The following is a 16529-nucleotide window of genomic DNA, read 5'->3' as shown; positions in this document are numbered from 1 at the left end:
ATCCTTTCAATTTGTACTTTAATAATTAATGATCATTTCTATAGGTACAGACCTTTACTGTCTCCAGACCTTTCTCAGGTCCTTCCCATGGGCAAGCCTCCTTGTTAAATGCCACGGTTACAATGATGAAAAACAATCTTGTGGGATAGGAAAGGATTGTCATGTCTCTGTGTTTGGCCAGATAGGAAGTTTTAGGTGGGATCAGAGGCATAAATGATAGCTCCATAGAATCTGAGTTGGAAGGAACCCTGGAGATCTTCTCTCCCAACCCAGGACAATACAGTGGAAAACAATAGATTTTGAATCAGAGGACCTGGGTCTGAATCCCAGCTCAGCTGCTTACATAGATAGCCCTGTGACCTTATTCAAGTCACCTCATTTCTCTGTCAGGCAGGAACTTAAGTCAATTAAGCAACCACTGATACTTAACACTGTGTTAAATTTACTCATCTGTAAAATGGGTGGGGGGAGGATTGAAGTACTTGATTTTTAAGATGCCTTCCAACTCTAATACCTATGATATCTGAGAAATGGTCATATAACCTCTGCTTGAAGGCCTTCACAGGAACTCATGTCTCAAGGTAGCCCCTTACACTTTTGCATAGCATTGTTAGGAAGTGTTTCTTTATATACCTACCTCTGTAGCTTCTACCAATTGTTTTCATTTTGCCCTCCAGGGCCAAACCCCCCCCCCCCCACAACCCCCCAAATCGATTCCTTGTAACATATGACAAAGTAACTTTAGACAGTATTGATAGATGACTATGATGAAGCCTATTAAATCTTTTCTTCAGACTAAATCAGCCCAGTACTTTCAACCAGTTCTTATATGTCAATTTCAAATCTCACCACTGTTGGTCAACTTGTTACATGTAAATGAATAACAATAGCAATAATAACCAAACACAGTGCTGCATAAATTACATAGGTTTCCAAAGTACTTTATATGTATCACGAGATCCTCGTGACCTGTAAGGGAAGTTTGATTATTATCCCCACTTTACAGATGAGGTAACTAAAGTTCAGAAAGGTCAATTCACTTGCCTATCTGGCATCACATATTTAGTTATCTGGCAGGAACTATGACTGTAGTTGCTGCAGGAACAGTGGCCAGGCTGCATTTCTCAGGCGCTGCCACTCAGGACAGTGGCCAAGGGCACTGAGCTAGAAGCACTGCTAATCCCAAGGCTCTTGGGCTCTGAGTTATGGGCTATCTCCATCACAGCCTGAGGAGAGATGGTGGGTTGCCTTGCCTGAAACTGCTTGCTATCTCTCTCTCAGGGGTACTGGCTACAGCCTGAGGAGAGATGGTGGGTTGCCTTGCCTGAAACTGCTTGCTATCTCTCTCTCAGGGGTACTGGCTACAGCCTGAGGAGAGATGGTGGGTTGCCTTGCCTGAAACTGCTTGCTATCTCTCTCTCAGGGGTACTGGCTACTTCAGCTCTGCTGGCAGTAGGTGGGGATGGTTGATCTGTTCTCTACAGGAGCTGCTTCCCAGGGTAACGGCTGAGGGCACTGTCCTGGAAGCAGTGATATTCCCGAGGCTCTAGCGTTCAGGGTCCTGGGATGTTTGTGTTAGTCTGAGGGAAGATGGGGCTGGTGCTATGACTCACCTGGCACCTGATGGCTTGACTTCTCTAAACCTGTTTCTTCATCTCAAAAATGGGACTCCTGAAAACCTGTACCACCCACCTCCCATGGTTGTTGTGGGCAAAGGCTGGCTATCCCTTGACCAGCCTGACAGTAAGGACACAGCCATAGTTCGGAATAGGGGGCCTGGGGTGGGAGGAAACACCCAATTATCTGAAGTTGATTCTTTAAAATAATTTTTTTTTCTAAAGGGAATAGCCATCATTCTAGTAAGCATCATAAACATAAGCATATGTTTAAAAATTTTTAAAGAATTTAAGCCCTTGGGGCAGCTAAGTGGCATAGTGGATAGAGCCCTGGCTTTGCAGTCAGGAAGACCCAAGTTCAAATCTGGCCTCAGACACTTGACACTAAGCTGCATGACCCTGGGCAAGTCACCTAACCTCAATTGCCTAACGGAAAAAAAAAAGAATTTAAGCCCTCCAAATTTGTTTTTTATGAAAAGGATCACAAGGACATTAACATCCTATTTGTTTTCTACTGATCTCTTCTGTGTACATCACCCAATTTTGTTATTTTTATATATAACTCCATTCATCTTTCTTTGTAACATATTAAAAGGTAAATTGTGCTTGGGAGAGATATAAAAGTACATGAGTTTTGAAGGAAATTAGGCCGTCTAAAAGGCAGAGGTAAGATGGAAATGCTTTCCAATCCTGGGGAACAGATCCTACCATCCCTCAATCCATGGATATTTGGGTAGTTAACAATTTTTCGATATTATAACAGTGCTGCAAATACTTTTGTCTTGTCGGGTCTTCCCACTTGTCATTAACATCCTTAGGGGATGTTCCCACCAGTGAGATCACTAAGTGAAAGGATATGGCCTCTCATTTCTGTTCTTAAACTTGAGAATTCTTGATCACTGGCCACCATACTCTTGACCTGACTCTTACCATCACTGTGCTAAGTTAAACTCGTTTTAATTTAAACCTAAATAAAACACTAGTAAGAAAGTCAGTATTGTCACCTGTCACCCTCATTTGAGGGCTGAGAATGGTGTATTCTTTTTCCCTTTCAGTTCACCAAATTTCAAGAAAATTAAAGCCATACACATTAACTCTGACTATGGATATGGCAAGTGACAAAGTGTTTTTGTTGAAGGTGTCAAAGAAAAAAAAATACCATAATCAGTTGAAACAATTTTATTTCACAGTTGCCTTTAAAACCTTAAAGACAATATGTTCTTCATATAAAAACAGTAGTGCTGATAACCCATTCTTTCTAGAAAATGATTACATCCTCCCTCTTAAAGAAAATGCACCCAGTTATAGTTAGGTTTCTTGGAAAAATCCTTCCAGGACTGATTCCTAAGAACATCTCATTCTGTGACTGCATCTGGCTGGAAGCATGGATGATAACTGGCATATGGACAGAAGTGTTCCTTTTAGACTTGCTAACACAGACAGACTGGCTAATACAGATCAGTGCTCCATGGGTTCATCAGCCTTCTCTGCAGGTTCATCAGCAGGCTGAGCAGGCTGAAGGGGAAATCACAAAGAATACATTAGGTCACCAGCAACCAAACAGCAGGCAGTTCATTCCACGGAAGTAAAGAAAGCCACATTCTGAATTACATTGTGTGGTTTTTGTTTTGTAAAATTATACATTTATCAACTATAGACAATAATCGAAGCCTGACCACAAACTTCCACTAACACATCACATCGATGACTCCCACTTAGTCTTAATGTTCACTTTGATCTCACCTTTTTTTCTTCTGGTATTTTCCTTCTTATATTAATATAAGTACTTTTTCATTCCTACATGAAACTACTTTAAACTCATTCCTATCAAAACAGAATTTACATCCACCTATTTCTTAATCATCATTTAGTTTGTAATCTGATTATATTTTTGCAAGAAGTTAGAAAAATCTTTCTCTGTGGGGATACAAGATATTTTCTTATGAAGGACATGAGAGAAAAGAAAGTCTTGTTTGCAGGCAGCTTCATGACCTACCTGTGCTTTTCTCTGTGGTCTTTCTTCAAGACCTTCCAGGAAAGGAGACACGTCATCATCATCATAGATTGTGAACTCCAAGTCTTTTCCAACAATTCCAATGGAAACATTCTGGGAAGCAGAATTTCAAAAATATCAAGACACTGTGTAAGCTATGAAATCCCTCTTTAAACTGGTATTAAACTGACTACTCCATCTGGAGATGGAAACAAAATGCATGAATCATGCCAAGACGCACACGGTTAAGAAAAGAAGGAAATTCTTTATTGGATTTAATGGGTTTTGTCTCATAAAAAAAAAGAGATGGGGATGGCCTGAAAAGAGACAGTTTTCCAAAAAATAAAAATCCATTTAAAAAATTTGATGATTTATAAAAGTTTTACTTTAAAAAAAATTTCACACTATATCTAGATGTATTTTTTTTCCTGATTTTTGTCAAATATTAGATAACCTACTTGTGAAATTTACCAACCACTTCATATGAAACTTTTTCAATTATTACTATCTAGCAAATGGAATAAAATTTATGATTTATCAGCTAAAATAAATTTTGGATAGAAACGCACAAAATTAATGGAAAAGAAATCCAGGACTCCCTACAACATTAGATACACCATAATAATAATTCATCATACAAAACTTTAAGGTGTACACTGTATGTTCTCATGAAAGCCCTTGCTTGGGAAATTGAGATCCAGGCAGGTTAACTGTTTCACTCAGTTATGGTCATCTAGATAGTAATAAGGTAAGTATGACTGGAGGGTATTTGGAGTTGGAAGGCGAAGCCAAGTTACTTCTTCCCAAGCTGAAAGAACTACATAATCGCCATTTTCAGCACCATTACATTAATGGAACATAAATGAAAAACGGTGAAATTTACCTTTGTGGTTAGGTCCTGTTCTGCAGGAAGTGTTTCCCGTAAGGCACGAAGACCATGTTTCACCAATTCATTCAAATTGCCTACAAGGGGAAAACAAACGATGTTGCTTTACCTTCCAAGTCAAACCTCTATTTATCAAGCCTGCCATCTTAAATCCATGTTTTGTTCAAATACTTAGCACTTTTCAGGCAAACCAGCAACCAAAATCAACAACAGTCACAAATACTTTACACAACAGATCATGAAGATCACGTAATAATCAAGATTAGGATCGCCTTCGGGAGAAAACACTTGATGGCTTCTTCAGTGTTTTCACTATGCTAGGCTAAACTGAAGTCCCGTAAGACATACTCTATATAACCGAGCCATACAAGTAAGCCTGTCAGGTGAGCACTGCCTCTTGAACTTGCTTCTCTAATTTCCCTCATTTCTTCCTAAGTTCTCTCCAAGGTGCCCATATATGTGAAGTCCAAAATGGGCTCAGTGTAACAAAGAAAGCAGACAAAAGGCTCAGGGAACTGGAATAAGCTCTGCCTCTGCTCCTTCCTTTCTCACTCCTCTTCCCTCCTCCCCTCCAAAGGGAAGCAGAGCTTTGCTCAATGTCACATCTTCTCTCTCCTTTCCCACAATCTCCTCTTCATCGTCTTTTCCCTCACTTGTTGTGGGTTGGACGGAGCGGATTATGGTCGGAATATGGGCCTGTCTAGCAGTGGGAGCAGAACCTCAGGCTTCTGGAAGGGCCTCTGGCTATGGAGTAAAGACCCGAGCAGGCAGGGGCAGGGAAAGGAAGGGACGCCCTATCTGTGGGAGGACACTTCAGCACTGGGAATCTTTTTCTAAGGCTCATTATCTTTCATTAAGGAGACTGTAGCTTTTACCCTCTTATTAAGGAGTTGAAAAAGAACAAGCCTATGACTTACAGTCACTGAACTTGGACATACACCTCTCTAAGTAAGTACGGGCCGACTGAGAGCGGGCTCCAATGGACATAGCCCGACAGTCAAAGTAGTTTGCAGAGGGGCAGGTTTGGAAGATGTGAGGACCCATATCCTGCAGAAAGGAAGAGAACACGTTAATTGCTTCAGTTAGACATGCATGAAAAGAAATTCCATGATGTTTATGATAAATTTGGGTAGAGTGGTATTAAAAGGTATACTGACGAGCTTTTAAGTTCTTAAACACAAAGTACATGGTAATTTTACTTTTTGCAATCTGGAAAAAAGATAAAAACAAATGCTATTTTGCTTAAATAAGAAAACAATAATTTACAGACTATAAATACCTCAAAAGGAGACAAATTACAGCAAACCTCCAACCAGAGTTAGCCAGTTTTGTTTTTGTTTTGCAAGAAATATGCAGGGCTTGTGTATAAAACCCGGCTATACCAGCCCACAACCCCAACTCTTGGTGTGTAGGCACTCAGCTCAAGCAGCTAGGTGGTGCAGAGGATAGATTACTGAAGCTGAAGTCAGGAAGGCCTGAGTTCAAATCCTGCCTCAGACACTTGGTAGCTGAGTGCTTCTGGCCAAGTCACTTAACTGCTGCCTGTCTCAGTTTCCCCATCTGTAAACTGGGGATATTAACAGCACCTACCTCCCAGTGTTGCTATAAGGATCAAATGAGATAATAACTGTAAAGCACTATGCAAATTGCTAGCTATTATTATAATTGCTAGTAAGTGTCTATTATTCCATATAATTACCAGTGAAGTTCAGAATGGCAGTTCGAATGTAACAAAATATCCACCATTAAGAATTCAGTTTTTCCATGTTACTCCTACTATAGCACAAAAGTGGACTCACGGTTCAGAGAGATTTTCAATAAGAGTGGTTGAAACAAACAAACAAAATTTCTGTCTGGAACTTTTTGCTTCAGATAGTGGTTAGCATACATGTGAACAGGCAAAGGATCTGAGATTTGTGTCCTCAGCACAAGGCCTTCTGGTGTGGGAATTCCTTCCACCTGCCTCATTAGGGCTTACCAGAAAAGTCCAAGGAAGTTGCCCAAGGCACACAGGACTAAGGTGATTTGCCCAGTGGTCACAGAGCCAATAAGTGTAAGAGGCAGGATCTAAACTTGAATCTTGCTGACTCTAAGCTCAGTACTCTATCCGTAACACCACATTGCCTCTGACATATATACAAAATAATTATTATAATTATGACAAAGACCACTTTACAAAGCAAAGCTACTTCAAACAGTTAATTTCAATCAAATGAAATGAGTTGGTACTTACGTCATACCCAGCGATGAGCAGTCCCACACCATATGGTCTCCGGCCATAACGCTGGGTTGGTATCTGGGTCTCTTAATCTAGTTAAAGACTTTTTCCTGATGTGGATGAGCTGACTATGTTTCTTTTTGAGATTCCTTCCTTAGTCTAAGGAAACATCTGACTCTAGGAACGTCATGTTTTAAATTTTATACCATCTTTACGACAAACAATAAAGGTCCCCCTAATGTACAGTATAAATTCTCGAAATCACCTCATTTTTAATTTGATAAAACATAATGGTCTGAGTCCTCTCTTTAGACTGAAATCCCACATTTTGGGGTCTTCATCAAACCCAAGCATAAACCCCCAAGAACTCTCTTTTCTCATGTAGGATGCCATTACATGGTGCTGTGTTTTCAGGAAGCATGGATATCATGCACTATTTGGGATGGTCTGCTGGGATTAAAAATCTCCAGTTTCCACATGGCTCCAGGAACAGTGTATGCATATGTATGCATATGTGGGATTCGAGGGAACATAATCTATTGTACATCACCCTCCATGTTCATACCCATAATTATTAACACAAAAAGATACTGCTTCCAATTAGAGACACTAGGCGAGACACTGGAAGAGGTCTGTCAAATACAAATCTGGAATCCAGACACTCCTGACGCATGAAGTTGCTAGAAAACAAACAAGAAACTAGAATTTTAGATCCCAAGACAGTTTCCCCAGATTAATACATTAGTTTAACTTTACATGGTTTGGGGGAATTCTTTTTAGACTCACAGGAATCAGGGAGATTCCCTTTCTCAAACTGCTTTTTGAAGCCAAGAGGTCAGAATTACTAGATCAAATAAAATTAAATGCACTGAATATTCCAGATTAGGCATTCTTTGCCTTGAGTTCATAGATCCTTGAAGGCATTGATATGAATTTAGATAGGAAAAAATTACATCTTTATTTTCAGTAACTTCCAAATGACATTTAGCATTTCCGTCAATTATTTTAAATCATTACTTTAAGAAGGGGTCCATTGGTTTCACCAGACTGACAGAGGAGTCTGTGACCCAATAAAAGGTTAAAAACTCCTGTTCTGGACCTACAGACACAGACTATCTCCACTGGCAAGTTCCAAGAGAACTAAAAAAGGAAACTATAAAAGACTGGCTGGAAGGTGTTACCAAGCGTGTGGCTACTTCTGTCTTTCAGATGCTTCTATCCAAAAGAAGTGTGTTAGGGGATAGATGGAAGTACCTACTGCTATGCCTGATAATAAGCAAACAACTCATTCAAGCGAAAGGCAACAACTTGATTTTAAAAGGGAAAAATAATTTCTGACTGATCCGCTTAAGTTTTTTAATAGGACAAAAACTGTTGTGGTTTTCCACCTGCCAAGGTGACTCACGGTCAATAGCCTCTGCTGTATCATCCCTCACCCGTGTGCCACACCCACGCTTCTCTCCTGGGTCTGTTCCCCTCCACTCTACACTACTGTGGAGAACTTCCTGCCTTCCACGGGCTTATGCTAATAACTCCTGACTTACATGTCAAGCCTCAGTTTTTCTTCCAAACTCCAGAACCATGTTACCAGCTGCTTGCTGGGCACTGATGAGGGAATAATGCATCGGACCCAGAGTCAGGGATACCTGGGTTCTAATCCCACCTTAGAAACTTCCTTAGCTATATGACTCCAGGAAAGTCACAACTTCTCTAGGCCTCAGTTTCCCTCACCTGTAAAATGAAGAGTGAGACTCAACCTTTAAGGCCTCTTCCAGCTCTAAATCTCCTATGTCTATGTAAAAATGGCTACGGCCTTTCCCCCCAAACCTCGCTTCTTGCCAACTTCTATATTTCTGTTGAGGGTACGGTTCAGTTCCAAAATTTAGGAGTCACCTCTGATTCTTGGCTCTTCCTCAACCCCTATGTATCATCTGTTCTCTCTCCGAAGCACTTACATGCCACCCCCTTCTCACTGCTTGCTAAGCCATCACCTTGGTTCAGCTTCTCATCATCTTTCCTGGACTACAGCAATACTTCCCTACCTGATCCCTCTCTTCAGCAGATTCCTTCTCCTATTCACCCTCCATAAAGATATCAAACAAATTCTTGACATATAGGACTGAACGTGTCTCCTCCACTCGAGAACCTTCAGTGTATCCTTACTGCCTCTACGATCACACACAAAGTCCTTTGTTTGGCAGTTAAAGGCCTTCACAATCTGACTATAACCTATCTTTCCAGACTACTATCACATCACTCCCCCTCACTCACAATACACTCGAACAGGACCAGCCCACGGCCAACATTCGTCCTCCTCTCCTGCCCCCGGGGCCCAGAATGCTCTCCCTCCTCACCTCTGCCCTTTGGGATTTTTAGGGTTCTCCAAGGCCCAGCTGAAGAGCCATTATCTCCACAAAGCCTTTGATCATGTTCTCTCAACCCCAAAGTGCACCATTCCTTTGTGTGGCTTTTATATTTACTTACGGAAGCTTCTTGAGGGCAGGGACTGTTTTGTTTTTGTACCCTCAGTCCCTGGCAGGTGCTTTTTACTGGTGGGTGCTTAGTAAATGTTGGTGGAATGGGATCGAAAAGTATGTACGTGTACAGAGACAACCTTGATCCAGGGTCTGGGATACACAATGCCCTTTGGCTGGTTCCTATGAGGGTATGAAGGAACAGAAAATAGGGATGGCCCTGTACACTCAAGGAATTCAATTAGATTAGCAGAAGGAGCAGCAAACACCCAGATAAAAATGTTCCAAATTAGAATAGGATACGAGAAATACAAAGTATTATGTGATCAGAGGACAAATCAAAGCCCACAATAAAAGAAAGTGCTATTGACTTGTTGGGGACAGGTGGGTAGTTCAGGAGACTGAGCAGAGACATAAAAATACTTCTCCACTCCAGAGGGCAATAAAAGCAGGATCATCTACCCCAAAGATTAGTGTTAGGGCTGGATTTATTTTTAATTTTTATAAATAATCTTGAAGAAGAAAGTACACAGTGAACTTTCCAAGTTTGCAGCTCACACTTAGATCTCCTAGGAGTGAAACACCAAGCCATAGTGTTGAGCACATAGCGGCATGCTAGAAGTTTTCAATCAACACTGGCTGAATTTTATTGAATAAACTATAGGAAGCTCTCCTGGGGATGTGAGAACAGGTAGAAGAATAGCAGACAAGCTTCATGTTGAGCAGTGTAGTGTGTTTAAGGAAAACTATTTCAGGTTATACTTACTAAAATTACAGTTGAGGAAAGGGGCCGGGGAGCCACTGCTGAGAGTTCTTTAGACATCAGCTCAATGTGCTGCTGTGGCCAAGATAAAGCCAACAGTTGAGTGTTTCTTGCTAGCCACTGGACTGATAAAAAGTTTAGCTAGGACAGAGGCCCTGGCCAAGAAAATGCTGGGCATCAGCAAAACTTGGGCACCAGGAAAAAAAAAAACAACAAACCAAAACAGATGACACTGTGATCCTATCAGTAGGAAACCATGGTATATCTACCTTACATGTACAATTTTAGCTGCTGCATCTTAACAAAGGGGCTGTTGTTCATCCTTTGTTTTCAAAGAGGACCAATGACATCATGGGTGACATCTTGACTCCTGGGAGAACTGGATTTAAGTGAGGCAGAGCTGTACAAAGTCATCAGCCTCACTCTCTCTTCCTGAGTGATCAAAGTCCAGCGGCAGGACAAAAGTCAGAACACCTGTTGATGGCCTGGGATACAGTGGATGACACTGACATCTTTAATGCCTGACCAAGCTCTAAGTGCTCTAAGTGCTCCAAAGCACCTACTTCAGTTGCTTTCACAGCCATTGGAACCAACTGTTCTCATCTGCCAGTTCCTTAGGGGCAAGTCCTCACATGCTTGGGGTAGACATCCCCCTAACTCTCGGATGGGTGTGAAGTCTGATGGTTACCCTCACCCTGCTTTAGCCCGTCTGCTGAGACAGTTTTAGTGGGGTGTAGTCCTGTTTATGCTACAGCTTCTTGGGGCCACTGATGAGGAGTTGGATGAAGGTGGATACCACAGGTGGACAAGTAGCCCTGAAAAGGAGTCAGCAAGCTCTCACACAAGAGGTGCTAGTCCTGCCTGAGCACCGTGGAAAGAAGGTCCAAAAGAAAGCAATTGAAGAGATCAACAAAGCAACACTGTAGAAAAAAATGCTAGACCAGGAGTCAGGAGCCCTGACTTCCAATACCATCTCTGTCACTAATCAGTTACATGACTAGATAAATTACAAGAAGATTGGACTAAGATTCTACAGTTCTACGAAGAGTACTTTGCATAAGGACGTACTAAAAATGGTCAAAACTTAGGTGTGGAAAGGTGGATAAGACAAAAAGGACATGAAGAGTCTCCAGAACTATAGCCTAAGTACCCTAAAACTCAAAAAGACTAAACACACACTTCTCTGATAAATCCCAGAAAAATAAGGAGCAATCTTTGAAGCTTGAAAGCATTAGTTTCTCTGGCATTCTAGAATACTATCTGAATTGTCCAGCATGGTCCTCTAAGAATGTGCTCCTTTACAGCATATTTCTACAACAAATTGTAGAAAATATAAATGATATGTAACAAATGTTTATTGATATACATACTCACATAGGCCCAAGGAGAATTTATATGATAACCTCTTATGGATCTGTCATCCATGAATTTAAGGGAAGCCAAGAATATCTGGAAAAAGTCTTTAATCTTTTGAAGACAACCATGCCCTCCCACAATGCTTTTCTTGGAGCTAATGCCAAAGTGAATGAAGTGTTTGTCTGATTCAAAATGATATTTCTAAAAAGAACAGAGATATTCTGTATCATTCAAAATATTTCTGGTAAATAAGTCCTCTACATTTCAAAACGTAATCTGGACTAATTTTACAGCTGCAGAGAAATAAACCATTGACTAAATGATGCATATTCACCTAGTTATTCACAAAAATAAATAGGTGAATAAAGTGATATGCTTCTTCAGGTAGGTAAGGGGTAGGGGTGTGTGTGTGTGTGTGTGTGTGTGTGTGTGTGTGTGTGTGTGTGTGTGTGTGTGTGTGTGTGTGTGTGTGTGAGAGAGAGAGAAAGAGAGTGAGAGAGAGAGAGAGAGAGAGAGAGAGAGAGAGAGAGAGAGAGAGAGAGAGAGAGAGAGAGAGAGAGAGTTGAAGACAAAACTCTTGCTGCCTGGATTGAGATGAAAACAAACATTAGGCTTCCATCTAACTTTCTATTACCAAGATGAATTATTTCAAGTGTCTCTGCCTTGATTGCTATTTGAAAATTTATTGATTCTGACTCCATAAGTAAAATGTAAACATATATTGGACACATTTTATTTCTAAAAATAAGTTTTGATATTTCTTTGGCCAGAGTCAAAAAGCAAAAAAGAAATCAAACAAGACAGACCCAATTTCCTCACTAGCTGTCTGGTTGACCTGGAGGAAGGGGAAGCTCTCTTCTAGCAATATCTAAATAGAGTTGTAATCATCCTGGGCTTAATACTGCACTCCTATGGCAGTTCTAGGCTGGCAGCAACTACCTTACCATTTAATTAGGAAACTACTAAAGCCATAGCCCTCCATAACCAGCCAGGCCCCAGGATTTCACCATTGTCTGCTGTGACCACCAAGCAGAATCAGAACCTCTCTATCTACCCTGCTACTGCACACATACACATTCTCCTCTACCTGTTATTGATGGGTGGATAAGCATGACCACTGTGAAGGGTTTAACAACCTACTGCCCTATGGCTTTACTTGGAACCCCGTGATTCTCTGGCACTATGTGCTCACCTGTGCTCATCAGCTCCCTCCCTTCCTCGTCCCCATCCTACTCTGTCTTAACCTTCCACTGTACCCTCTGGAACTCTCGTTCCATTGTTAACCAATTCCTTTAGACTTGTGCCCTTCCCGCAAAAATGATGTGGAGAATACTTAAGTTTTTTATTTACATGTTATTTTTTCCCCATAGAATGCAAACTCTTGCATTCTATGCCCTGAGGGCAGAGCCCATTTCATCTTTATCTTTGCATTCTAGGTGCCCAGAATGGAACAGTGGCTGACACACAGTAGTAGGTGTTCAGTAAATCCTTGTCCAATTCTTGCTCAAAGCTGGCAATCCTCTAGGTGTGTGACAGCTTTACATGTGATAGTTAGCACTGACACAGCACTCTGAGGTTTGCAAGGCGCTTTACACCTGTCATCTTGCTTAATTCTCAAATAACCCTGTAAAGAGGTGCTATTATCCACTTTACAGATGAGGCGACTGAGGCTGAAAGAAGTCCAGAATCCCATAACCAGTGGTCGTAATAATGCTGACCAATCCCATTTCTATAGCACCTACTCAGTGCCAAGCCCTGTGCTAAGTGCTTTTCCAATGACGTCTCATCGGATCCTCGCCACAGCTCTGGGAGGCAGGGGCCGTCATTAGGATGAGGAACCCGAAGCAAATGGATTAAATGACTTGCCCAGGGTTCCCTAGCTGGTAAAAATCTGAGTCCAGATTTGAACTCAGGTCTCTCCCCCATCTCCACACGGTGCCTCCTAAAGAGCTCTCAGGCGCAATCACACTTCTTCGAAGGACAACAGAATCATAGGATTTTGGGGTTGGAAGGAAGTGTAGAGATCCCCTACAGGAGGGGTGTCAAACTCCAATAGATATGGGTCCCTGTGGATAGCATATCAACTTCTATTTCCCAATTACAACTGAATCTGGTTCAGGCAGGAGGCGGCCTGCACGCATGACACCTCTGATCTGGTCCAACTCCGTTAGCTTAGAGAGCATCTGGTGCCTGGCACTCTATCAAACTGCTTCCTTCTCCAGAGTAGTTACATGAAATCATTAGATGTGGTCTGGCCATCTCTCAAAAAGGTAAACACTAAGTATCGCCACCCCATTCCAGAAATGAGATTATTATTCTAGCATGGAAATAGCCTAAAAAACATTCTGTACTCACCACAACAGCCTAGCATCAGCAGTGAGCCCAGCAATTGAGATTCCAATATGATTATCAACATGTAGAATTTTTTTCTGATGAGCTGCCAATTCTGACTGTGCCCTCTACAATGCAGAGACAGTAAAGAAAAAGAAAATAAACTTTAGTCCGTTATGGCTTACTCTGCAGTGAAATCTGAAGTTATAATGGTTTCTAAAAATGTGAAATATTTGTTCTGAAAATTTGACTTTCTACTTTACTTACTTTCAAAGCAACCAGTACAGCATGGGTTTTGGATTTCAGGCCCACAGTAGCCGAGCCTTGTTTGACAGCTTCCATTGCATATTCTATTTGATGAATTCTGCCCTAAAAGAGAGAGAGGGAGAAAAAAGAAATGCTACTTACATCCTAGAAAACTCTGTAATATAAGATTAGTGTGTTATTTTATAGTTGAATCAGGTCTTTTAATTTTTTTGTATCAGCTTTCATTTTAGTAATAAATATAAAGTTCCAGAAATACCTGCAGAAATCTATCATCTTCCATTTACTCAATGAGATTATACCAGATCATGAGGTATGTTCTGAATATACTCTTAATACCACCAAGATATTGCCAACAGTTGAAAAGGATTTTTTTTTTACCTGAGGGCTCCACACAGTGACATCATTGTCATACTGGTTTCGAAACTGAAAGCAAAGGAAACACTCCATTAAACATAAAGGGCATTACTGCAAATTCTAGCTATTGAACTTCCAACACACAGCCTCTTTCTATTTAATTTTTAATATTAATTTCAAAATATATTAGTTTCATTAAATATTTCCCAATTACATTAAAAAACCTTTTAACATTCATTTTTTAAAATTCCGAGTTCCAAATTCTGTCCCTCCCCCATCCATCAAGAAGGTAATCAATATATTAATTGTACATGTTAGGTCATATAAAAACATCTCATGTTGCAAAACACTTACCCTTTCTCAAATTTCTATCTCATCCTAACTCAGTTAACAGAATTCTCACAGGTTCATAGCATTCAGAGCTAGAAGGGATCTTAAGAGATCAACCACCCTGCTTTTAGAGAGGAAGAAGCTGGACCAGAAAGGTTGTACCCTGCTTAAGGGCTCTTACAGAGCAGTAGTCTACCTTTGTGTAACTGAACTTAGGTCCCCTAACTTGAAATCAGGAGCTCTTTTCATACTACTATAAGGGTGCCCCCACCCACCCAGGACAAAGGAGGAGAGGAGGAAAAGCAGAATCCAGTCTCTCAGAACTGTTTGAAAAACGAAACATCTGACCAGAGAGGATGTGAAAGTGTGCAAAGGGAGGTATACATTCACTTGAGGATGTCACACAGTAAGGGCACCAATTCTTAAGTTCCCAGGAAACTGAAAAGCCTTGTCGATGGAAAAGAAGGATACAGACAATAGCAACCAACATCAATCCAGGTGTTTGAAAAAGTCTCTGGGCCATCCTAAGTGCCTGCTCTGCAAAGATGCCCTATGGCGGTGTCAGAAGCTTTCAGGGACCCCAGTGTGAGCATGATGGGCAGGTCTTCATGTAGAGGGAGCAACATAAAATAGAGGAAGGAGGAGGGAGTGTGGTGCACTGGATGGGTGTGGGGGGGGCAGGGGACTGGGAGGTGTCTGGGTCTCTGCCACCAACGACCCTGCTAGGTCACTGTGGGTTAGTCATTTCCCTCTCTGGTCTATTTCCTTTAATAAAAGTAATGATGATGATAGTAGCTAACGTTTACATAGCGCTTTCTACGTGCCAGGCGCTTTACAATTACTATTTCCTTTGGGGGTGCGGGGAAGGGGGTTTCTTCCCCAAGGCTCTGTCCGGCATTCAGCTATGGCCCGAGGAGTCAGAGATCCTTGGGGACAGTTACAGGGGTTTCTGGGTTAGGCCCTTCCCCACTCTCGGTCTCAGTTTCCCCGAAAGTGATAGAGGGATGGACAGGAAGGCTGGGTCGCAAAGCGAAAAAACCCGCGAGGAGATGGGAGCGCACGGCCCCGGGGAAAACAGAATCCCCGGGGCGGGGAGGAGGGACACCCAGGAGTTCCACCCGCGCTAGCGCCGGCGGGACCCCCGGAGAAGGAGCGGAGGCCGAGGGCCCGGAGCCGCCGGCGGGAGAGCGGGCAGCAGCAGGCCGCGGGCGCCGAGGCCGGGCTGGGCCGGCATCCGGGGCGACGTGCTGAATCACGGCTTCCTCACCAGGCCAAGGAGGCCGGCCTGCTCCTGCCCGCCGGCTCGCCCCGGCCCCGGAGGGATGCGTTTGCCGGCCCAGGCCTCCGGAGTCCCCCCAGGATCCCTCACCCGCACCCCTTCCGTGCTCCCCCGGACGCACCATTTTCTCGGGGGTAGCGGAGCGGAGACCTCCAGCGGAGCGGCGGGACCAGGCGAGGCGGCTGCTGCTACTCGGCGCACGATACAGCGGGTCTGCGGGGCGGGGCGACGGCGGCTACGGCCCAGGCAAGAGCAATCCAGGAGAGAGACATCGATCGACTCCATCGCTTTTCCTCTCCCCCCCCCCCCCCCCGCAGGAACCAGAGCGAGAGTCAGCCTGGGCGGGAAATCCCCGCACTTCCGCTGGGCCCTCCCGACGTGCTCGAGGCCCCACTACGGGGCCTCCCTCACACTCCAGTCTCTTCCCGCCCAGGCGGCCTGAGGGGGTACTGGCCGGGGCTGCCGGGAGTGCAGGCCTCAGTTTCCTCCTTTGCCAAAGGAGACAGGCCTAGCTGATTTGGGAGGCCCCTGCCCAGGCCTCACCCTGTGCAGGCACCGGAGGAGATTTCTATCCTGAGGGATGCCGGGTATTTATATATGTGCCTGTACACACCTATAAGTAAATGTCGTCATGTCTATTAATAAATCTTAGAGGGTCTATT

The 16529-nt window shown here is 42.9% G+C and overlaps 1 protein-coding gene across 1 annotated transcript; it reads right to left on the bottom strand.

Moving 5' to 3' along the window:
- Positions 1-2780: 2780 nt before the first annotated feature.
- Positions 2781-16087, bottom strand: PSMA1 (proteasome 20S subunit alpha 1). Its single transcript, XM_021005491.2, has 10 exons — positions 15989-16087; positions 14283-14327; positions 13905-14006; positions 13662-13765; positions 7305-7393; positions 6729-6799; positions 5413-5542; positions 4493-4572; positions 3613-3723; positions 2781-3131 (listed from the first exon to the last, which is right to left on the bottom strand). The coding sequence occupies exons 1-10, from the start codon at positions 15989-15991 to the stop codon at positions 3075-3077; spliced, it is 792 nt and encodes a 263-aa protein (XP_020861150.1). The 5' UTR covers positions 15992-16087; the 3' UTR covers positions 2781-3074.
- Positions 16088-16529: the final 442 nt, after the last annotated feature.

Source organism: Phascolarctos cinereus, unplaced genomic scaffold (genome assembly GCF_003287225.1).
Source record: "Phascolarctos cinereus isolate Bilbo 61053 unplaced genomic scaffold, phaCin_HiC Scaffold_9;HRSCAF=440, whole genome shotgun sequence".
NCBI classification, from domain to species: domain Eukaryota; kingdom Metazoa; phylum Chordata; class Mammalia; order Diprotodontia; family Phascolarctidae; genus Phascolarctos; species Phascolarctos cinereus.
This window is presented reverse-complemented; position numbering and strand designations above follow the sequence as displayed.